This window comes from Mustela putorius, unplaced genomic scaffold (assembly GCF_011764305.1).
Source record: "Mustela putorius furo isolate JIRA1106 unplaced genomic scaffold, ASM1176430v1.1 tig00003836_pilon_pilon_pilon, whole genome shotgun sequence".
NCBI classification, from domain to species: domain Eukaryota; kingdom Metazoa; phylum Chordata; class Mammalia; order Carnivora; family Mustelidae; genus Mustela; species Mustela putorius.
This window is the reverse complement of record NW_025421989.1, coordinates 6,671,861-6,686,641: the sequence shown is the minus strand read 5'-3', so window position 1 is coordinate 6,686,641 and position 14,781 is coordinate 6,671,861. Positions and strand designations below refer to the sequence as shown.

The following is a 14,781-nucleotide window of genomic DNA, read 5'->3' as shown; positions in this document are numbered from 1 at the left end:
CAAGGTGTCTGCCACGCTTTGCTGCTGCAACTGCGACACAATGGTCCCCTTTCCCTCACACCCAAGACAGGGCTGAAGGGATGAAACGGGGCAGCACATAACGAACTCCAGTGTCATTCGCAAGGGCCATCAGAACCTTCTGGTCAAACAGCACTACAGGAAGGCTCTCCCTAGGAATACAGCAACCAGCTGCCGACGGTCAAGGCTGGCATCCCACTAATAAAGGGAAGCAGTCCTTTGAGATTAGGGCTTAATGTCACCAAATCGTAACAAATTGGGCAGGAGGAGTCTAGCTCTATGAAAAACACAGAGGGATACAGGCGACTTTTTGTTAGATGCGCTGCTGTTTCAAAAAGAAACTTTGCCCGTCCTCTTAGAAAAACGTGAAGAGTAAAACCAAATGTAATAATAATCCATGTAAGTGAAAATCTTCAAACCAAAATCTGAGTGGTAGTCACACTGACCGGCATTAAATGAGCCACGATAAGTAACATTACACAGAAACACGAATGGGGCTTCTAGTTACGAAAGCGCTCATTCTACTCACCCTATCCCGACGACTTGCTATTTCTGCTTTAATTTGGTATGGGTCGTACTTTGTATTGGCTGAATATCCAGAGAAGGCTAAACAGAAGGAAAATATTTTATTTTATAATGGATCCTTTAACATAAGGCAATACACATAGACAGGAACTTGTGAGTCAATACTCAATTCTAAATCTCTTGTCAATAATCAGTTTACAAGTCAGCACCGGCTCCTAAGGAATTAATATTTCACATCCTCAAATCTCGATGTTGGATTTCTGCATGAGGCCTTCCTTCGTGATTCCACATGAGAAAAATCCATGGCTGTCGGTAAAACAAAACTCTGTGTTCACTTCGACTGCAAAATTACTAGGATCAAAAACCACAGAGACACTCGGCAGGCGGGGGTGGGGTGGGGGTTGTGGGCTGGAAAACTGCTCTCACTCTGAAAATAGTACATGCGGTACGAATCCATTCCGGGGTCCAAACTCCTGGCAAGGCTTGCGGCATCGTGAGTGTGCAGGGTCCGCACGTGGGGGTGAACGCGAGCCGGAGGGCTGCCGAGCTGTGCGCCGGGCACAGCGGACCAACTGCCGGTGGCGCGGTCAGCGGGGAGCCCGTGCCGGTGCGCCAGCTGCTCAGGCGGTGAGTGGCTGCGTCTTGTGGCTAGTGCCCCCATTCACCTCCCCACACTGCTTTTTCTCGCTGCTTCCGTCTCCTTTCTCTTAGGCTCCAGAAGCCACGAGCTTGTGCACAGCAACCACGTGGTCCAGCCTGGCCCTCACCGCTGGGGCGCTCCCCTGTCCTCCTCTGTGGCTACCCCACCCTGGTGTGACCTGCCTCCGGGGCCCTGGCGGTCATGTCACCTGCTCAGAAGGCCCAGCTGCAGCCCAGCCTCTTTCCCAGACTCCTGTGATCCGGGGACTGGAGGGTGACTGTCATTGGGATAACTAGGGTGCCAATGGCCGGAGACTAGCTCAAATCCATTTTCTGACTTTGTCACAGAGAGGATGGCTCAAGTCATCAGGCAGCTGACACAGCAAGTCCGACGTTCATCTGAGCGGTTTGGACACCTCTTTAAAACCAGCTCTCGAAGACATTTGCTATTCAAGTCCCTATCAGTCAGAATTTCAAACCACCAGAATCTACTAGAAATAAGCATCTGGAAGAACCAAGCAATTGCCAACTTTATCTCAAATGTTCTTAGATTTAGAATCATAATCTCTTGAAGACACAGAGTGAGATACTTCTAAAACAGATTTCCTTCTTAGACAATGAGTATCTATCTCCAGGCCTACAGTTTCCTCTTCGGCCTCACGGAAGAGCAGCACTGAAAGCCACACCTTAGACAAAGCCCTGAAGATTTAGAAATCATTTCTGTAACATCTCTACATCAAACTCCTGGGACTTAAAGGCTTCCCAAACCAGAGCCGAAGGGACTGTCACTTGGCCCCGGATAAGAAGCCAATGAGGGCCGGGCTCGCAGGCTCCTCACCTCCCTGTGTGTCAGCCTGCCTTTGAGGAAGACGGTGCCCACAGCGATCACCTGGGATTGTTCCACTTGGGGCAGAGAGGAGCCCCGTCACCCAAGCCCTGCGGTGTTAACTGCAAAGTTAAACAGCAGTGACCACGGTCTGAAATCGTTGCCACGAATTTCCTCTGCGATTCCACAGGGAAAATAAGCGGACACCTGAAACACCAGCACTGAGCGGGACAAATACAGCAACTGGCCCCCAGTTACCCTGCCGAGCTAACGGGACCCTGAGCTTGTCGGGTACGCACCTCTCCCCCGGACACTCAGCGTGTACCCAGCCCTGGAGAGGGAGCCCGGAAAGCCATGGCCTCATAGAGCAATGGAGAAGCAGGATCCCTGCTGAGCAGGGAGCCTGATGTGGGATTCGATCCCAGGACCCCGGGATCATGACCTGAATTGAAGGCAGAGGCTTAGCTAACTGAGCCACCTGGGCGTCCCAAATAAATAAATCTTTTTAAAAAAAATCTTCTGAGAAATGATGATTACACTTCCCCACTTGACAAAGCCTAAGCTTGTAGTGACTCGCTCTACATCAGTCAAAAAGGGACTTCCGTCTGAAGCCTGGGCTCCTGCGGGCCAGCTGCCCAAGGTTCTTTAATCAGATTCGCTTCCCCATCGGGCGAAGGCACAGACTTCCGGCTCCCCAGGGCCGACTGTCCAACAGGTGAATGTCACCTGTGTCCTTAGCACTCGAGATGCTGCAGACCCCAGTACTGATTTTGGATTTGGATTTTATAGGGCATTGAAAAGGGAAAACATGTACGCTCGTGTGTCTGTCTCTGCCTCCCTGTTGCTCTGTTCCACACCGGCCTCCTCTGTGCTGTGAGAACCTGAGGTCACCCAAGGGGGACGACATGCTTTAGAAGAGCAGCAGTCCTTCCCCAAAGATGTGCTCAGGGCGCTCTGCGCCTTAGGACCGGGTGTGCGCCTCCAGGGGTCAGCTCTGCAGGGAGGGCTCAAGGAAGCCAAGAGCACGGCTGCAGAAAGGCTGGCAAGCCCCGACAGCTCCCGTGCTGACAGGTACTAATTACCAGAGCAGCAACAAAGGCACGCATGTCCACAACCCAGGCCCACAGAGGGCATGACATTGGTTTTTAAGGGTGCCATAAGCAATGGAAGAAAAAAATTAAACAGGCCCACTCAGAGGTCCCCGCAGAAGTAACACAAGATGCCACCAAATTCAAACCAAGAATTCTCTCGGAAATGTTCTCTGGGGCAGGCTAGGGGGTTACTTCTCAACAGACACGTATGCTCCACAAGCACCTTCGAGACTGTGTCTTGCCAACTAACACCTGTGAAAAATGCTGCGTGATCCATTCTCCTCCTGCCGGCTCCAACATGCTTGCAGGAAGGAAAACAAAGGGCTGAATGGATGGACTGTGGCCATGACCCTAACCTAGACAGAAGGGGAGAAACCCTCTGTGGGGATAACCCGGGCAAGACAGTCTTTGTGGGATGGGCGTAAAGCCTCAGAAAGAATGCCGGCCAAACTGAGAACTGATAAGGTCCAGCTTCACCACCACCCAACCGAGGAATTCAGGGAGGGTCAGCACTTTCTCACGGGACGTTAGGCCAACTCTCCGAACTATCCGGTGCAGACTTCTGGTAGTTCCTAAGAGCCAGGGTATCAAAGTCAGGCGCCTGCTGCTGGAAGAGACCATCACAAATCAATCCAGACTACTGGATTCCCAATGCTGGGAATCACCTGGGAAGTTCTACCAAAAAATGCCTGGCCCCACCCAAAGCCAAGCAGATCAAAATCTCTGGGAGTGCGCCCTAGGCAGCAGTTTTAAAAAGCCCCTCAGGCGATTATACCCTGTAGCCGGAGTTCAGAGCTACTGGTGTAGACCTGGTGTTGGGAAACTTTCTCTGCAAAGGGCCAAACAGTAAACACTTATGGCAACGTGGGCCATATACAGTCTCTGCCTCGTTCTCAACTCTGCTGCCGTAGCTACTATAGACAATAGGTAACTGAGGGCACGTGGCTGTGTTCCAATAATGCTTTATTTATAAACAGCCAGAGTGGACAAGAGTCAGCCCAGAGGCCATACAACATTTGCTGACCTGTGGATTAGACTATAATTGACCCTGCAAATGGTCACAGGCTTCATCCGAATGCATCCAGAAGCTAAAGGTTCTCAGGAAAACTGAACGATTAGCTCCAGAATGAAAGCTTCGGACACAACAAAGGTATTCAGTGGAAAAGGCAAAGAGAAGACCGCGTAACAATGCAGAAAGCAGGGTATCTTTTTCTAGATGAGGAATCAGCTCACCATATGAAAGAAACACATAGAACTGGGAGACACATTTTAAAATAAATTTAAAGAAAGAAAAAGACCTCCCTCTTTCCACCTCGAGATATGAGCCAATGTTAACAAGTTAATGCAGCCCCCCCTCATTTTTCTTTCTCCTTTGGGGTGGGGGAATAACACCCATCAAGAAAAGCGTAAAGAAAAGGACTTAATGCAAAGCCAATACAAATGTGACCACCCAGGTCAAGAAACACAAAGGTCTCCAACTGTCAGGAAGTACTTCAGTTTTCCGTTTTTGTAGTGCTCCTGAAAGCTGCAATAAATTCCTTCACTACAACAGCTTTAATAAACCTACTTTGCCAGCAACACAACACAAGATAACACGTGAAGAAAGTGCGAGAACACCACAAAGCGGGCTGCAGGGAAGTAGTGGGTGCGCGTCAGAGTGCATCCGCTCCCGAGAAGCTCTGTGCCCGTGCTCCACAGAGCAGAAAACTGGTCTGGGTACCAAGCAGCCGCCAGAAACACAGCAGAATAGGGTTCTTGGTCTCGTGGGGACATGTATGCTCAAATCCAGCCAGTATCTGAATCTGCTTTGCTCAGGGACCAAAAAAAATGAAATAAAATAAAATTTAAAAAGGTCAAGGCGTGGATATTCTTAGATACCAGATGGCCCAATATTGACACAAAATCTTTTCTCCCCAGTGAATGGAGGTTTATTCTGGTGATTTCCATAACTCCGGGGAAAATCTGTGCCGGGTGTGGGAGAAATGCACATCCCTTCCTCCCAGCCTCGCCCTTCTGCTCAGTATTAAAAATGGCTGTTTTATTTTTTTTTTTTTTAATTCTTTCTTTATTTGACAGAGAGAGAGATCACAAGTAGACAGGGAGGCAGGCAGAGAGAGCGGGGGAAGCAGGCTCCGCACCAAGCAGAGAGCCAATGTGGGGCTCAATCCCAGGCCCCCGAGATCATGGCCTAAGCCGAAGGCAGAAGCTTAACCCACTGAGCCACCCAGGCACCCCTAAAAATGGCTGTTTTAGTTCATTCCTCTGTTCACCATCACGGTCTTATTTTTCCCTACAATCAGCCGTTAGGGATAAATCATGTCCCCGACATTTAGTATATACCAACAGCAGGTGCTCAGAAGTAGATTGTGCTCTGCCTTCCACTTGCCCCTAAAAGTTCAAAACTGCCAGGTAGGTGACTTGTCCGTTTATAATAGGTCTTTATTTCCGGATTACTCAAACAACAGGAAGGCAACATGTTTCGAAAACACGATTAGCTCTTAGGTGCTGCCTCTCCCATGTCTAGGACACAGTACAAGGCATCGAAGGCCACACATACAAACAGGCCTCGGTTCGAAGCCAAGTTCTACCATTTACTGGGTATGTGACTTTGAAGAAGTAACTTAGCCTTCCCGATACCGTTTCTCACATGTACAGCAAAGACAGACGGCCTCATGTACCTCAGAACGTTGCAATCCCAACAATGCAGAGATAATAACACTAGCCCACTGAATCCTGGCTCTTTTTGCTTCAAGTCATTGCCGATGAAGGAAGTAATGCGAACTGCGTCCAAGGGTTATTCTGTTCCCAGTCCCAGAGCACGAAGGCGCCTCCCTGCTTTAGACGACTAGCCCTGACAGCACTCTGGGCTGAGGGAGACCCGTGCGGCCAGAAAGAACTCCTCTGAGTCATCTAACAGAGCTTTCCTCATCGTAATGGGTAGTTCAGGTTAAATGGCAAGCTGAAAGCTTCGTCGGAACCCCAGGGACAGACAGCAGCAACCTTTTGGTAAAGCACTCAGAGTGAGTCCTAGATTCCATTCAGAGTCTTTTCCCAGATGAGCCAATAGGCCCCAGCAAAATCTACCTGCGTCTCCCACCCTTCGTGAAAACAGGCAGGCCCAGTCTGGCCCCCGAGGCCACTCAGACAAGTGGATGCAGAGACTACGTGTACAGAGACCTCTTGGCTGGTCGGGATTCTGATGAGCGTGTCAGACTCTCAAGTCAACACTACAGCCATGTTCACTGGCAAGAAACTTCCTGCCAAATTGTTCTGCTATGTCTTTCTCCCATTCCACTCTTAGAAAAACCAATGGAAGAGCCTTTGGAGACCTAACCAAACCCAACCAGGAGACAGATAAGGTCCCTCAAGGATACTGGGAAGAGACATTCTAGTAGGCAAACTCACATGAGACCGCCAGTATGCAGTCCTCCTGAAGCTACAAAAATAAATTCCTATGGTTCAAGCCAGCTTCTATCAAGGCACTTTCTAAAAGGCTCCAAATCCCTAACCATATGCTCTCAGAAAGTTATAAGTCACCACCACAGCTAGGTGTGACCTCGAGGTACCAAGTCCATGGGCTTCTAATCCCATAAGGCCCCTGAGAGAGACCAAATGCTAAGCGCTAAATCGTAGATTCCCAAAGACTGAAATCTTACAATGTGTAGTTTCTGACTACAGCAGAATTCAATTAGAAATCAACATGACATCTTTAAAAAGTCCCAACAACTTACTTTTAAAGAACCCATGGCTCAAAAGAAAAACTACAAAGGACATGGGAAACCATTTTGAATTGACTGAAAAAATACCAACATTTGTGGCAGGTAGTTAAAGCTGCACTTAACGAAGAAGTCCTACCTTCAGAGGTTATGTGAGGAACTAAAATCAATGATCTAAGCTTCTACTTTATGAAGCTAGAAAAGGAAGAACAGAGTAAAGCCAAACTAAGAAGCAGGAAGAAAATAATAAAGAAGAGAAATCAATAAAATAGAAACAGACAAGAAATGGGAAAAGAAAAAAAAAAAAAAAACCAAAGCCAGTTTATTGTAAAGATAAATACAATCAATAAAAGTTTAGCTACACTGATTCAGAAAACAAACAAACAAATTTTTAGTATTTAGTATTTAGTATTCATTTAGAATGAAAGACAGGACACCACCTCAGAGTGTCTAGATACTAAAAGAATGGGTAAGGAAATTCTACAAACAACTTTATAAACTTGACAACTTAGATCAGCAGTCTGCAAATTCCCTGCAGGCCAAATCGGGCTTGTTACCTGTGTTTACACTTTGATCAGAGCAAGCCACACATATCGGTTTATGTATTGTCTCTCGCTGCTTTTGCACTATGAAGACAGGTTGAGTAGTTGCCACTGAGACCATATGGCCCACAAAGCCTAAAGTATTTACTTTCTAAGACTTGCTTTAAAAAAAAAAGTTTACAGACTTTTGGATTAGATGAAATAGACAAATTCTTTGAAACACACAAATACCAAAATTGATTCAAGAAACAGAATATCTGAATAGCCCTGTATCTATTAAAGATATTGAATTTATAGTTACAAACATTCCCACAAGGAACTCAAGGTCCAGATGGCTTTTTTGGTGAATTCTATCAAGTTCTAGCAAATACCAATCCCACACAAACTCTTTCTGAAAAGAGAGGAGGAGGCAACACTTCCCAATTCATTCTGTGAGGCCTGATACAAGAATCAGAGAAAGACAGTGTAAGAAAAGAAACTAGAGATAAAAAACCAGACTCTAAAAATTAGCACTGAGCTGACCACTGCATTCTGATGGATACTTAAACCAAAAACCACAAAAATCTAGCAGTTACCTATATTTGAAGAACAAGAGGTAAGACGACCTGGAAACAACATACCATTATACCCAAGTCCTGACCTTCTGTCAGGGCACACTGACAGCAGAACGCTCTTCTGTTCCTGTTACTGGGGACACACACCCCTCTCCTCCCCACAGCCTGAAAGGCATATTCGCCTTCAACAGCAGGTGCAAAAAGAAAGACCTCTAGCCCCTCGGCCTTAACTCCATTCTGACTTGCAACACAGAGTAAAGCTCTGACCGTGTCTTTAATGCTCAAGGCTGTGTCACCAGAGCCAAATACCTGGCACAGTGGCAGTCATGTCCCAGGTAAGTCTGTCCGTGTCTCAAGTGGACCTAGGCCGTTGTAACACAGACCTAGCGGTAGCACCCCCACGCGTTCTTGCCAGGTTCAGTGGCACCCCCAACAGTCACGGCCCTGTGAACCCTGGTGGGCGGTTCAGTGTGACAACTCTGTGGGGAGGGGACAGGCTCCAGCGGTGACTGGCTGCATCCGTAACAAAACGCTTAGGTTTCTGAGAGGGGAGCGGGTTCCTCCAACACTGGAGCACCCGCTGCTGCTTTAGAGGTCCGCACGCGGCAGCCTCTAAAACTGAGAGGGCTCCCTCCCTAAGAGCACGTGCTTAGACACCCCGGGAGTCGGCCTCGCCCGAGTCAAGCTCGGTGTCTGCGGGTGACCTAGAGGGGGCTGGGGCAGGGGGGGCTTCCAGCGTCACGCGGGGGCGCCCCGGGAGGCGTGGACTCACAGCTGGCGTGGGAGCGGCTGTCGTCCTCGCACAGCCTGTGCAGCTGCTGGTACTCCTCCTGCGCCAGCTCGAACCGCTGCTGCTTGATCTGGTAGATCTCCTTCTTGGCATTGAGCGCCTCCTGGGCCACGATCAAGTACTCCTTCAGCATCCGTTCCTGCTCGCGCCGCCACTGTTCGCGGGGGTCCTCGATCTGCGTGAGCTCTGCAACGGAAAGGGCGTGCGTGAGCGGCTTCCGAGTAAAACCCTCCCGCTGGCCGCGGTCACGCAGCCCCGCGATGAGAAGACGCGGACGTCGTTCATCGCCAGGACGCGCGCCGCGGGAGCATCTGCGCCACGAAGCCTCCTGGAGCGCGGGACGAACGCCTTCCGTCCGCACGGGCGCGGCGAGAGGAGCAGGAGCCCCGACGGCCGTGCAGACGCTGGCTGCAGCGGGGCCCAAGACGCCGCCACACAACCTCTCACACCGCGCGTGCACACGGGTGGACACGAAACCAAATGAGCTGGTCTCGGTCAAACTGGTGGCTATTTCCAACCTTCTCGCCGACTTCTGTGGCTCGGGCCGCACCCCCTGGCCCAGGCTGCGCTCCTCGTCCTTGCCTCGGCACCGGGCCTGCAGCCCACCTGTGGCACCTGCCCCTGCCCCTGCCCCCCTCCGGCTTCCTCACTCTGCAAGGGAGGCTCATGCCTCCCTCCCGCCCCAGGCTCTCTCCTGGGCTCCAGTTTTCGTCCCCACTGCCCCCTAGATGCGGCGCCACCTGGACGGACCCAGAGCGATTCTGAGTCGTTCATCCATAGTGGAACTCATTCTCGCACAGTGTCCCTCTCCACCAAAACTGGAAGCACAGCGGCGGCGGCGCCATCACGTGCTTCTCCTTCCGCCTCCCTTCTCGAAGCGAGCAGCAGCATCTGCATGTACCCGCTCAGCCCACCTGGGACTCATCCTCAGAGAACGCCTGCTCTTCTCCCTCACCCAGAACATTCCGTATGGGTCATCAAGAACGGGTGATTTCTGCCCCTATATATAATAATGGCTGGCGACATACCCTTCACTCCCGCTCCCCTAAGTTCACTCAGACCCGCAGGACCCCTCTCCAGAACCACACGGGCTTCCCGCCGCCGCATCCCACCAAAGGCCACGCTCAGTGCGCTCACCAAGTTCGCCCTCGTGACTCTGCTCGCAATTCCTTAGCCCACGAGGGTCTTTTAAAGCAACAACCTCCACGTGACGTAGGAGTGCTGGAACTAGCTCACCAGCTTAAGTCCTTTCTGTCACTTCCCCAGGACAAGTTTTTCCAAAGTGCTGCTGCTTCTGTCCTCCTCTGCCCCCCGGGAAGCCCTACTGTCTTCCAAGTCCCTCCGTGAGAGCACCTCCTTTTTGAAGCCCCCTCGGCCCCCACAAGCAGGTATACCTCTATGCGATGGGGAGGGCTACAGTGCTCCCCGCCGGGCATGTAACTGCTCCCGTGTTTCTGCCTCCCGCCACTACACTCCCAAGCGCCTCAAAGACAGGCACACGGCCTCAGTCAGCGTTCCAGTCTCGGGACCGTTCAGTCGCCGGAGAGCCAGAAGCCATCGGTAACTGTTGGCCGCAAGCTCACTGATCGCGGAACGGACGGGGCAGTCTGCTCCACAGGCAGGGGACCACGTGCCCGAAAGCTGGTCCTGACCCTGAGGCGGCAGACTGAGCAAACGGGCCAGACAGCCAGACTCGGAGAAGGCTCCCCTCCTGACCGCGACAGAGCTCCTGGGGGAGATTTCAACACAAGTGCTGCCTCCAGGACGTGAAAACGGCGAAGCCGCGTGCCCGCTCCAAGCTTCGAGAGCCCGGGCCACGGCGGCCGCCGTAACGATGACGTGCTGGTAAATAGATGCGGGCGCCCGCAGCCCAGACGAAATTAGGGAGAGCTCAGAGACATGCCGGCACGATTCCCCCAGCCCAAACTGTAAATAAATGTGCAACACACTCTATGTTAACTTACTAGAATTTAAATAAAATTTGGAAAGAGAGAAAGAAAGAAACATAATTCTTTTAAAATGTACCCAGGAGCTCTCCTTTGTTTGCTAGATGGGATGCTACCTCACTCACAACCCAGTTCCTAAAGCTGGCTAGGTCTTCACACGCACGCGCGCTCGCACATTTTATTCCGTGCGTGGGACCAGCCCTCTAACAACAGCCAAAGGCAGAAACGAGCCTGACTCCAGCAGCTGGTGGGCGGATCAGGAAAGCGTGGTCTGCCCAGACGATGGCGGGGCATTCCGCCGTCACGGGGAATAAGTCCCGCTTCATGCTACAACACGAAGAGCCTCACACGCATCGCACAGTGAAAGAAGTCGGACACCGAAGGCCACATACTGTATGACTCCGTCTCTACGAAATGTCCAGAAGAAGCAAATCCAGAGAGACGGAAAGGAGATTTCACGGCAGCCAGGGGCTGGGAGGCTGGAGGGGAGTGGGGAGTGACCGCTCATGGGTGCCAGGTTTGACTTCGGGGCAATGACGTGTTCTGGAACCAGACATAGGTAGTGGGCATACAACACAGAACACACCAAATGTCACCAAACTCCACAATTCAAAAGGCTTAATTTTACGTTCTATAGATTTCACCTCAAAGTGGTTGAGAAAGGAATGTCATGTTTTCTTTACTATAGACACACACACACACACACACACACACACACACGAGTGCTTGCTAGGATGTTTCAAGGATGTCCTCCCTTTGAACCGCCTTCCGCCGACATCCCCTACCCCCTTCACACTGCCACCCCAGGTCGGCACTGGAAAGCCCCTCCAGGCCTCCAAGGTCTCACCAGGAAATAAGAAACCAAATATAACAACAGTCAGGGTTCTGAGCTAGCCCCAGTTCAAACTCCGTGGGCCGGGGCGGGGCAGAGTCACGGCTGTGGCCACCAGAGCCACTGCCATGTACACAGCCCTGAGGCCCGCCGTGGCCCGCGGACGTGGCCTACACGCTGGTCAACACACTGGAGTCTCTTGGGGGCCTCGAAGGCAGTCGACCCAGGGTCCCTCTGGTCGACCTGCACAGTTCTAATCTAACGTCTGACTCCTCAGGGTCAGGCCTTCAGAGAGTTTTCAAGCTGTGCTATGAAGGCTTGGGTTCTCGGGAGCAAGTTTTCTGGAATGCAGTGTTTGGCCCCCACATACATTTTATTACAGCAATAACCTTTCTTGTCCCCCCCAAAAAAAGAGAGAGAGAGGGAGTTGCGTTCTCGGATGTCTTTATCACCCGCAGTGCTGAGTCATCCCGCTTATACTCAGTGGCTGGAACAAAGTCCTTGGTGATTACTCAGTTTTTGGGTTCATGGCCACGTCTAGAGTATTGTGTGAACTCCTTGAGGGTAGACGCTGGGTCTCACTTCCCTGGGTCCCCAGAGCCCAAAGAGTGGCCAGCACAGAGAGGCGCTCTGGAACATTCCCTGTTACAGCAAACAGGTGAGCAAGGAACGCCCACTGCAAAGTGGTGGGCGCAGAGGGACGAGTCTTGGTTTTAAAAGCCGGAACAGTCCACGGCTTCAGTGGCAGGCAGAGTTTCCAGAAAGGCTGTGTAAGGCAGATGCCTCTGCCATTCAGTATCACCACCCGGTCTCGGAGAGGCCGAAGCCTAGGGGTGAAGCCCCGGCACACATGTGCCCAGGCCCGCAGGGCAGCAGCCGTCCCCCGCGGGGGCTGCCCACCGGCAGCCGGGAAGGGAGGCCCGGACAGCAGGATGCCTCGAACACACTCAGTCGTGAGGCATGCGGTCAGCTGGACTAGGGAGGGTGGACTAGGGAGGGCGGCCTCGGCGGGAGCCTCACTGAGCGCCGCGCTCTGCCCAGTGGCTGGAGGATTTATCCAGAAGCCCTCCTGCCCCTGAGACAACTGCCTGGGAAGGCCGATGAGCCCCACTGCCCAGTCTTCGGGTCAGGGCCGCCATCAAGTGCAAGGCTGACCGCCGGTGTCAGAAATCCCACTGCCCCGGACGGAGAACAGAAGTCTTGCCATTCGGGTTTCTGAGCGCCGACTCGGGGGGCTGGCTAGGAAGTGCCAATGCAGGAATCGGCCCCAAAGACACCAACCTGGGTCGCCTGCACTGAGGGGACGGGAGGGCCCGTGGGACTGGCGTGAGGAAAGAACTTCAGATCACTCACATGGCGGGCACTGTGCGGCCTCGGGACCCCCAGCCTCCCCTGCACTGCATACACTGAGGGACGGAAAGCGCGCGGAGGGGAAGCCACGCTTCATGTCGCCGGGAGTGAAAAATGAAAACGACAGAAACACTGGGCATAACTGGCATGAAAATGGGAGTGAGTGCAAAAGTGGGAATCTGAGAGGGAAGGGAGCCCCCAGTGGGACCAGGAAGGCTGATGACGGGGCGGCAAGCCAAGAGAGCAGAACGGAGCCCGTGAACCAGGGTGCCAAGGTCGGCCCCACGGCCATTCGGCCATTCGGGCGGCAGCTCGTCTTCTGTGGCGGGCTGTCTCGAGCTGCACACGAAGTTCGGCAGCAGGCCGAGGCCCTGCCCACGAGATGCCACCAGCTCCTCTCCCGGACGTGACAACAGAAAATGCCTCCAGACGTTGCCAAGTGGTCCTGGGAAGCAAAATCAGCCCTGGTCGAGAGCCACAGCTCTACCCAATTCTTCCAAGAAAGCCGGCGTGCTCAGGACCCACTGTATTATTTTAGCTGCGGTCTACCCGGCTTTCTCCCTTCACAAAGATCGAAAAGGGCTGGTATGTTAAGGTTGAAGCCGAATGTGTAAGACAAAATGAAGTTAAGGCAATCACTGGGGCATTTATTGTTCCAGGAACTCGTAAGCTCTGCTTTGCAATAAATAACCTTCTCATTATGAAAGATATTTCTATTTCTAGACTGCCTGGGAAACGTATTCCTTTTACTAGGCATTAAAACCCTCCACTAAACATATTCCGTCCAGTCCTGGGCAACACACAGGTAAGGTGTCCCACAACGGCTTCAGTTTTTGAAGAACCCCACAAAGGACAACCTCAGGTTACGTTAGTAAAATCCAGCTTAGTGCTGCGGTGGACAGTAACGACTGTCTTAGCCCTACAAAGAGAGTTCTTAGCATCTTTGAGATCAACATGAAAACTCATTCACATATAACTCAAATGTGGGAGTCTACTTACTATTTATGTGGTCCATGTAATAAATTCCAATTTGTTTATCGTATACCGTCTCCCATCCTAAAGGAAGTTCATCCCCAACACAATCGGCAAAGGTCAATGGCTTTGTTATCCTGCAAAATAAAATCATGAGAGCCAATGTGAAAGGTCAATTTCATTAAGTTTGCGGAATCGACTCTAGAATTAGGTCTTAATGCGAAATTAGATATTATCTCATCTAAGTGACTGCTTCTGCTCCAACTACTTAGTTGGGAAATTAATTCACTGGCTTTGTCTGAATAATACTCAGCAACAATATCAGTACACTTGCAGTTAAAAGCATTCCTATCTCAAAGTGCAACTTTAAATAGCAGCGAAAATAGATATGGACAGTTACAAAACAGGTAAAAGGAGCATCTTCTTCCAAGCAGTACGTTTAATGGGGTGACGGTGTTAGAACCCTCCGCAACAGAACAGCCGTGGTTTGTTCCCATTCCCTGACACATGTCCCCACCCCGCATCACCCCCCGGCCCCTGCCCCCGGGTCTGTTTGCAGGCAGGACAGCGTGAATCTATCGAAAACACTGGTGAGTTTCATCTACCAGAGGTCATCAGTTAAGGAGCTAAATATTAACCACTGACCAAAGACAAAAAGCCCAGCGCACCCAGCCCCCAGACAAGGAGGTACCAATTGGTCCTTAGACTGTAAGAGTCTGAGATTGCAAAGGGTCCTTTTTGTTTTCTGGAGAAAAACAACAAAAGCGCATTGTCTACAGACCTCTCCCTTTGAAGCATACGTGACTAAGGAAACCTCAGCTTGACACAGATAAAGGGTTTCCAGATGGGTGTCTTTAGGGAGCACCTCTCCCTCCCCCACGTCCCACCATCACATTGATTGACAAGACAGCTGTTGTATAAAATAGGCCACGCCCTATAATTGTCTGAGTCTGGGCAGCTCTCTCCTCGGCTGTCTCTAT

At 51.3% G+C, this 14,781-nt stretch overlaps 1 protein-coding gene across 4 annotated transcripts in view; it reads right to left on the bottom strand.

Moving 5' to 3' along the window:
- WWC3 (WWC family member 3) overlaps window positions 1-14,781 on the bottom strand; it is a 110,658-nt gene that overhangs the window by 57,291 nt on the left and 38,586 nt on the right. For 3 of the 4 annotated variants that reach the window (XM_045089282.1, XM_045089284.1, XM_045089283.1), the window contains exons 2-4: window positions 13,829-13,938; window positions 8,684-8,887; window positions 548-624 (exon numbers count right to left, since the gene is read on the bottom strand). In XM_045089282.1, coding sequence (XP_044945217.1) covers window positions 548-624; window positions 8,684-8,887; window positions 13,829-13,938 — 391 coding nt within the window. Of the gene's footprint in view, window positions 1-547; window positions 625-8,683; window positions 8,888-13,828; window positions 13,939-14,781 lie in introns of those variants that run through there. The other variant, XM_045089285.1, reaches the window with a different exon arrangement.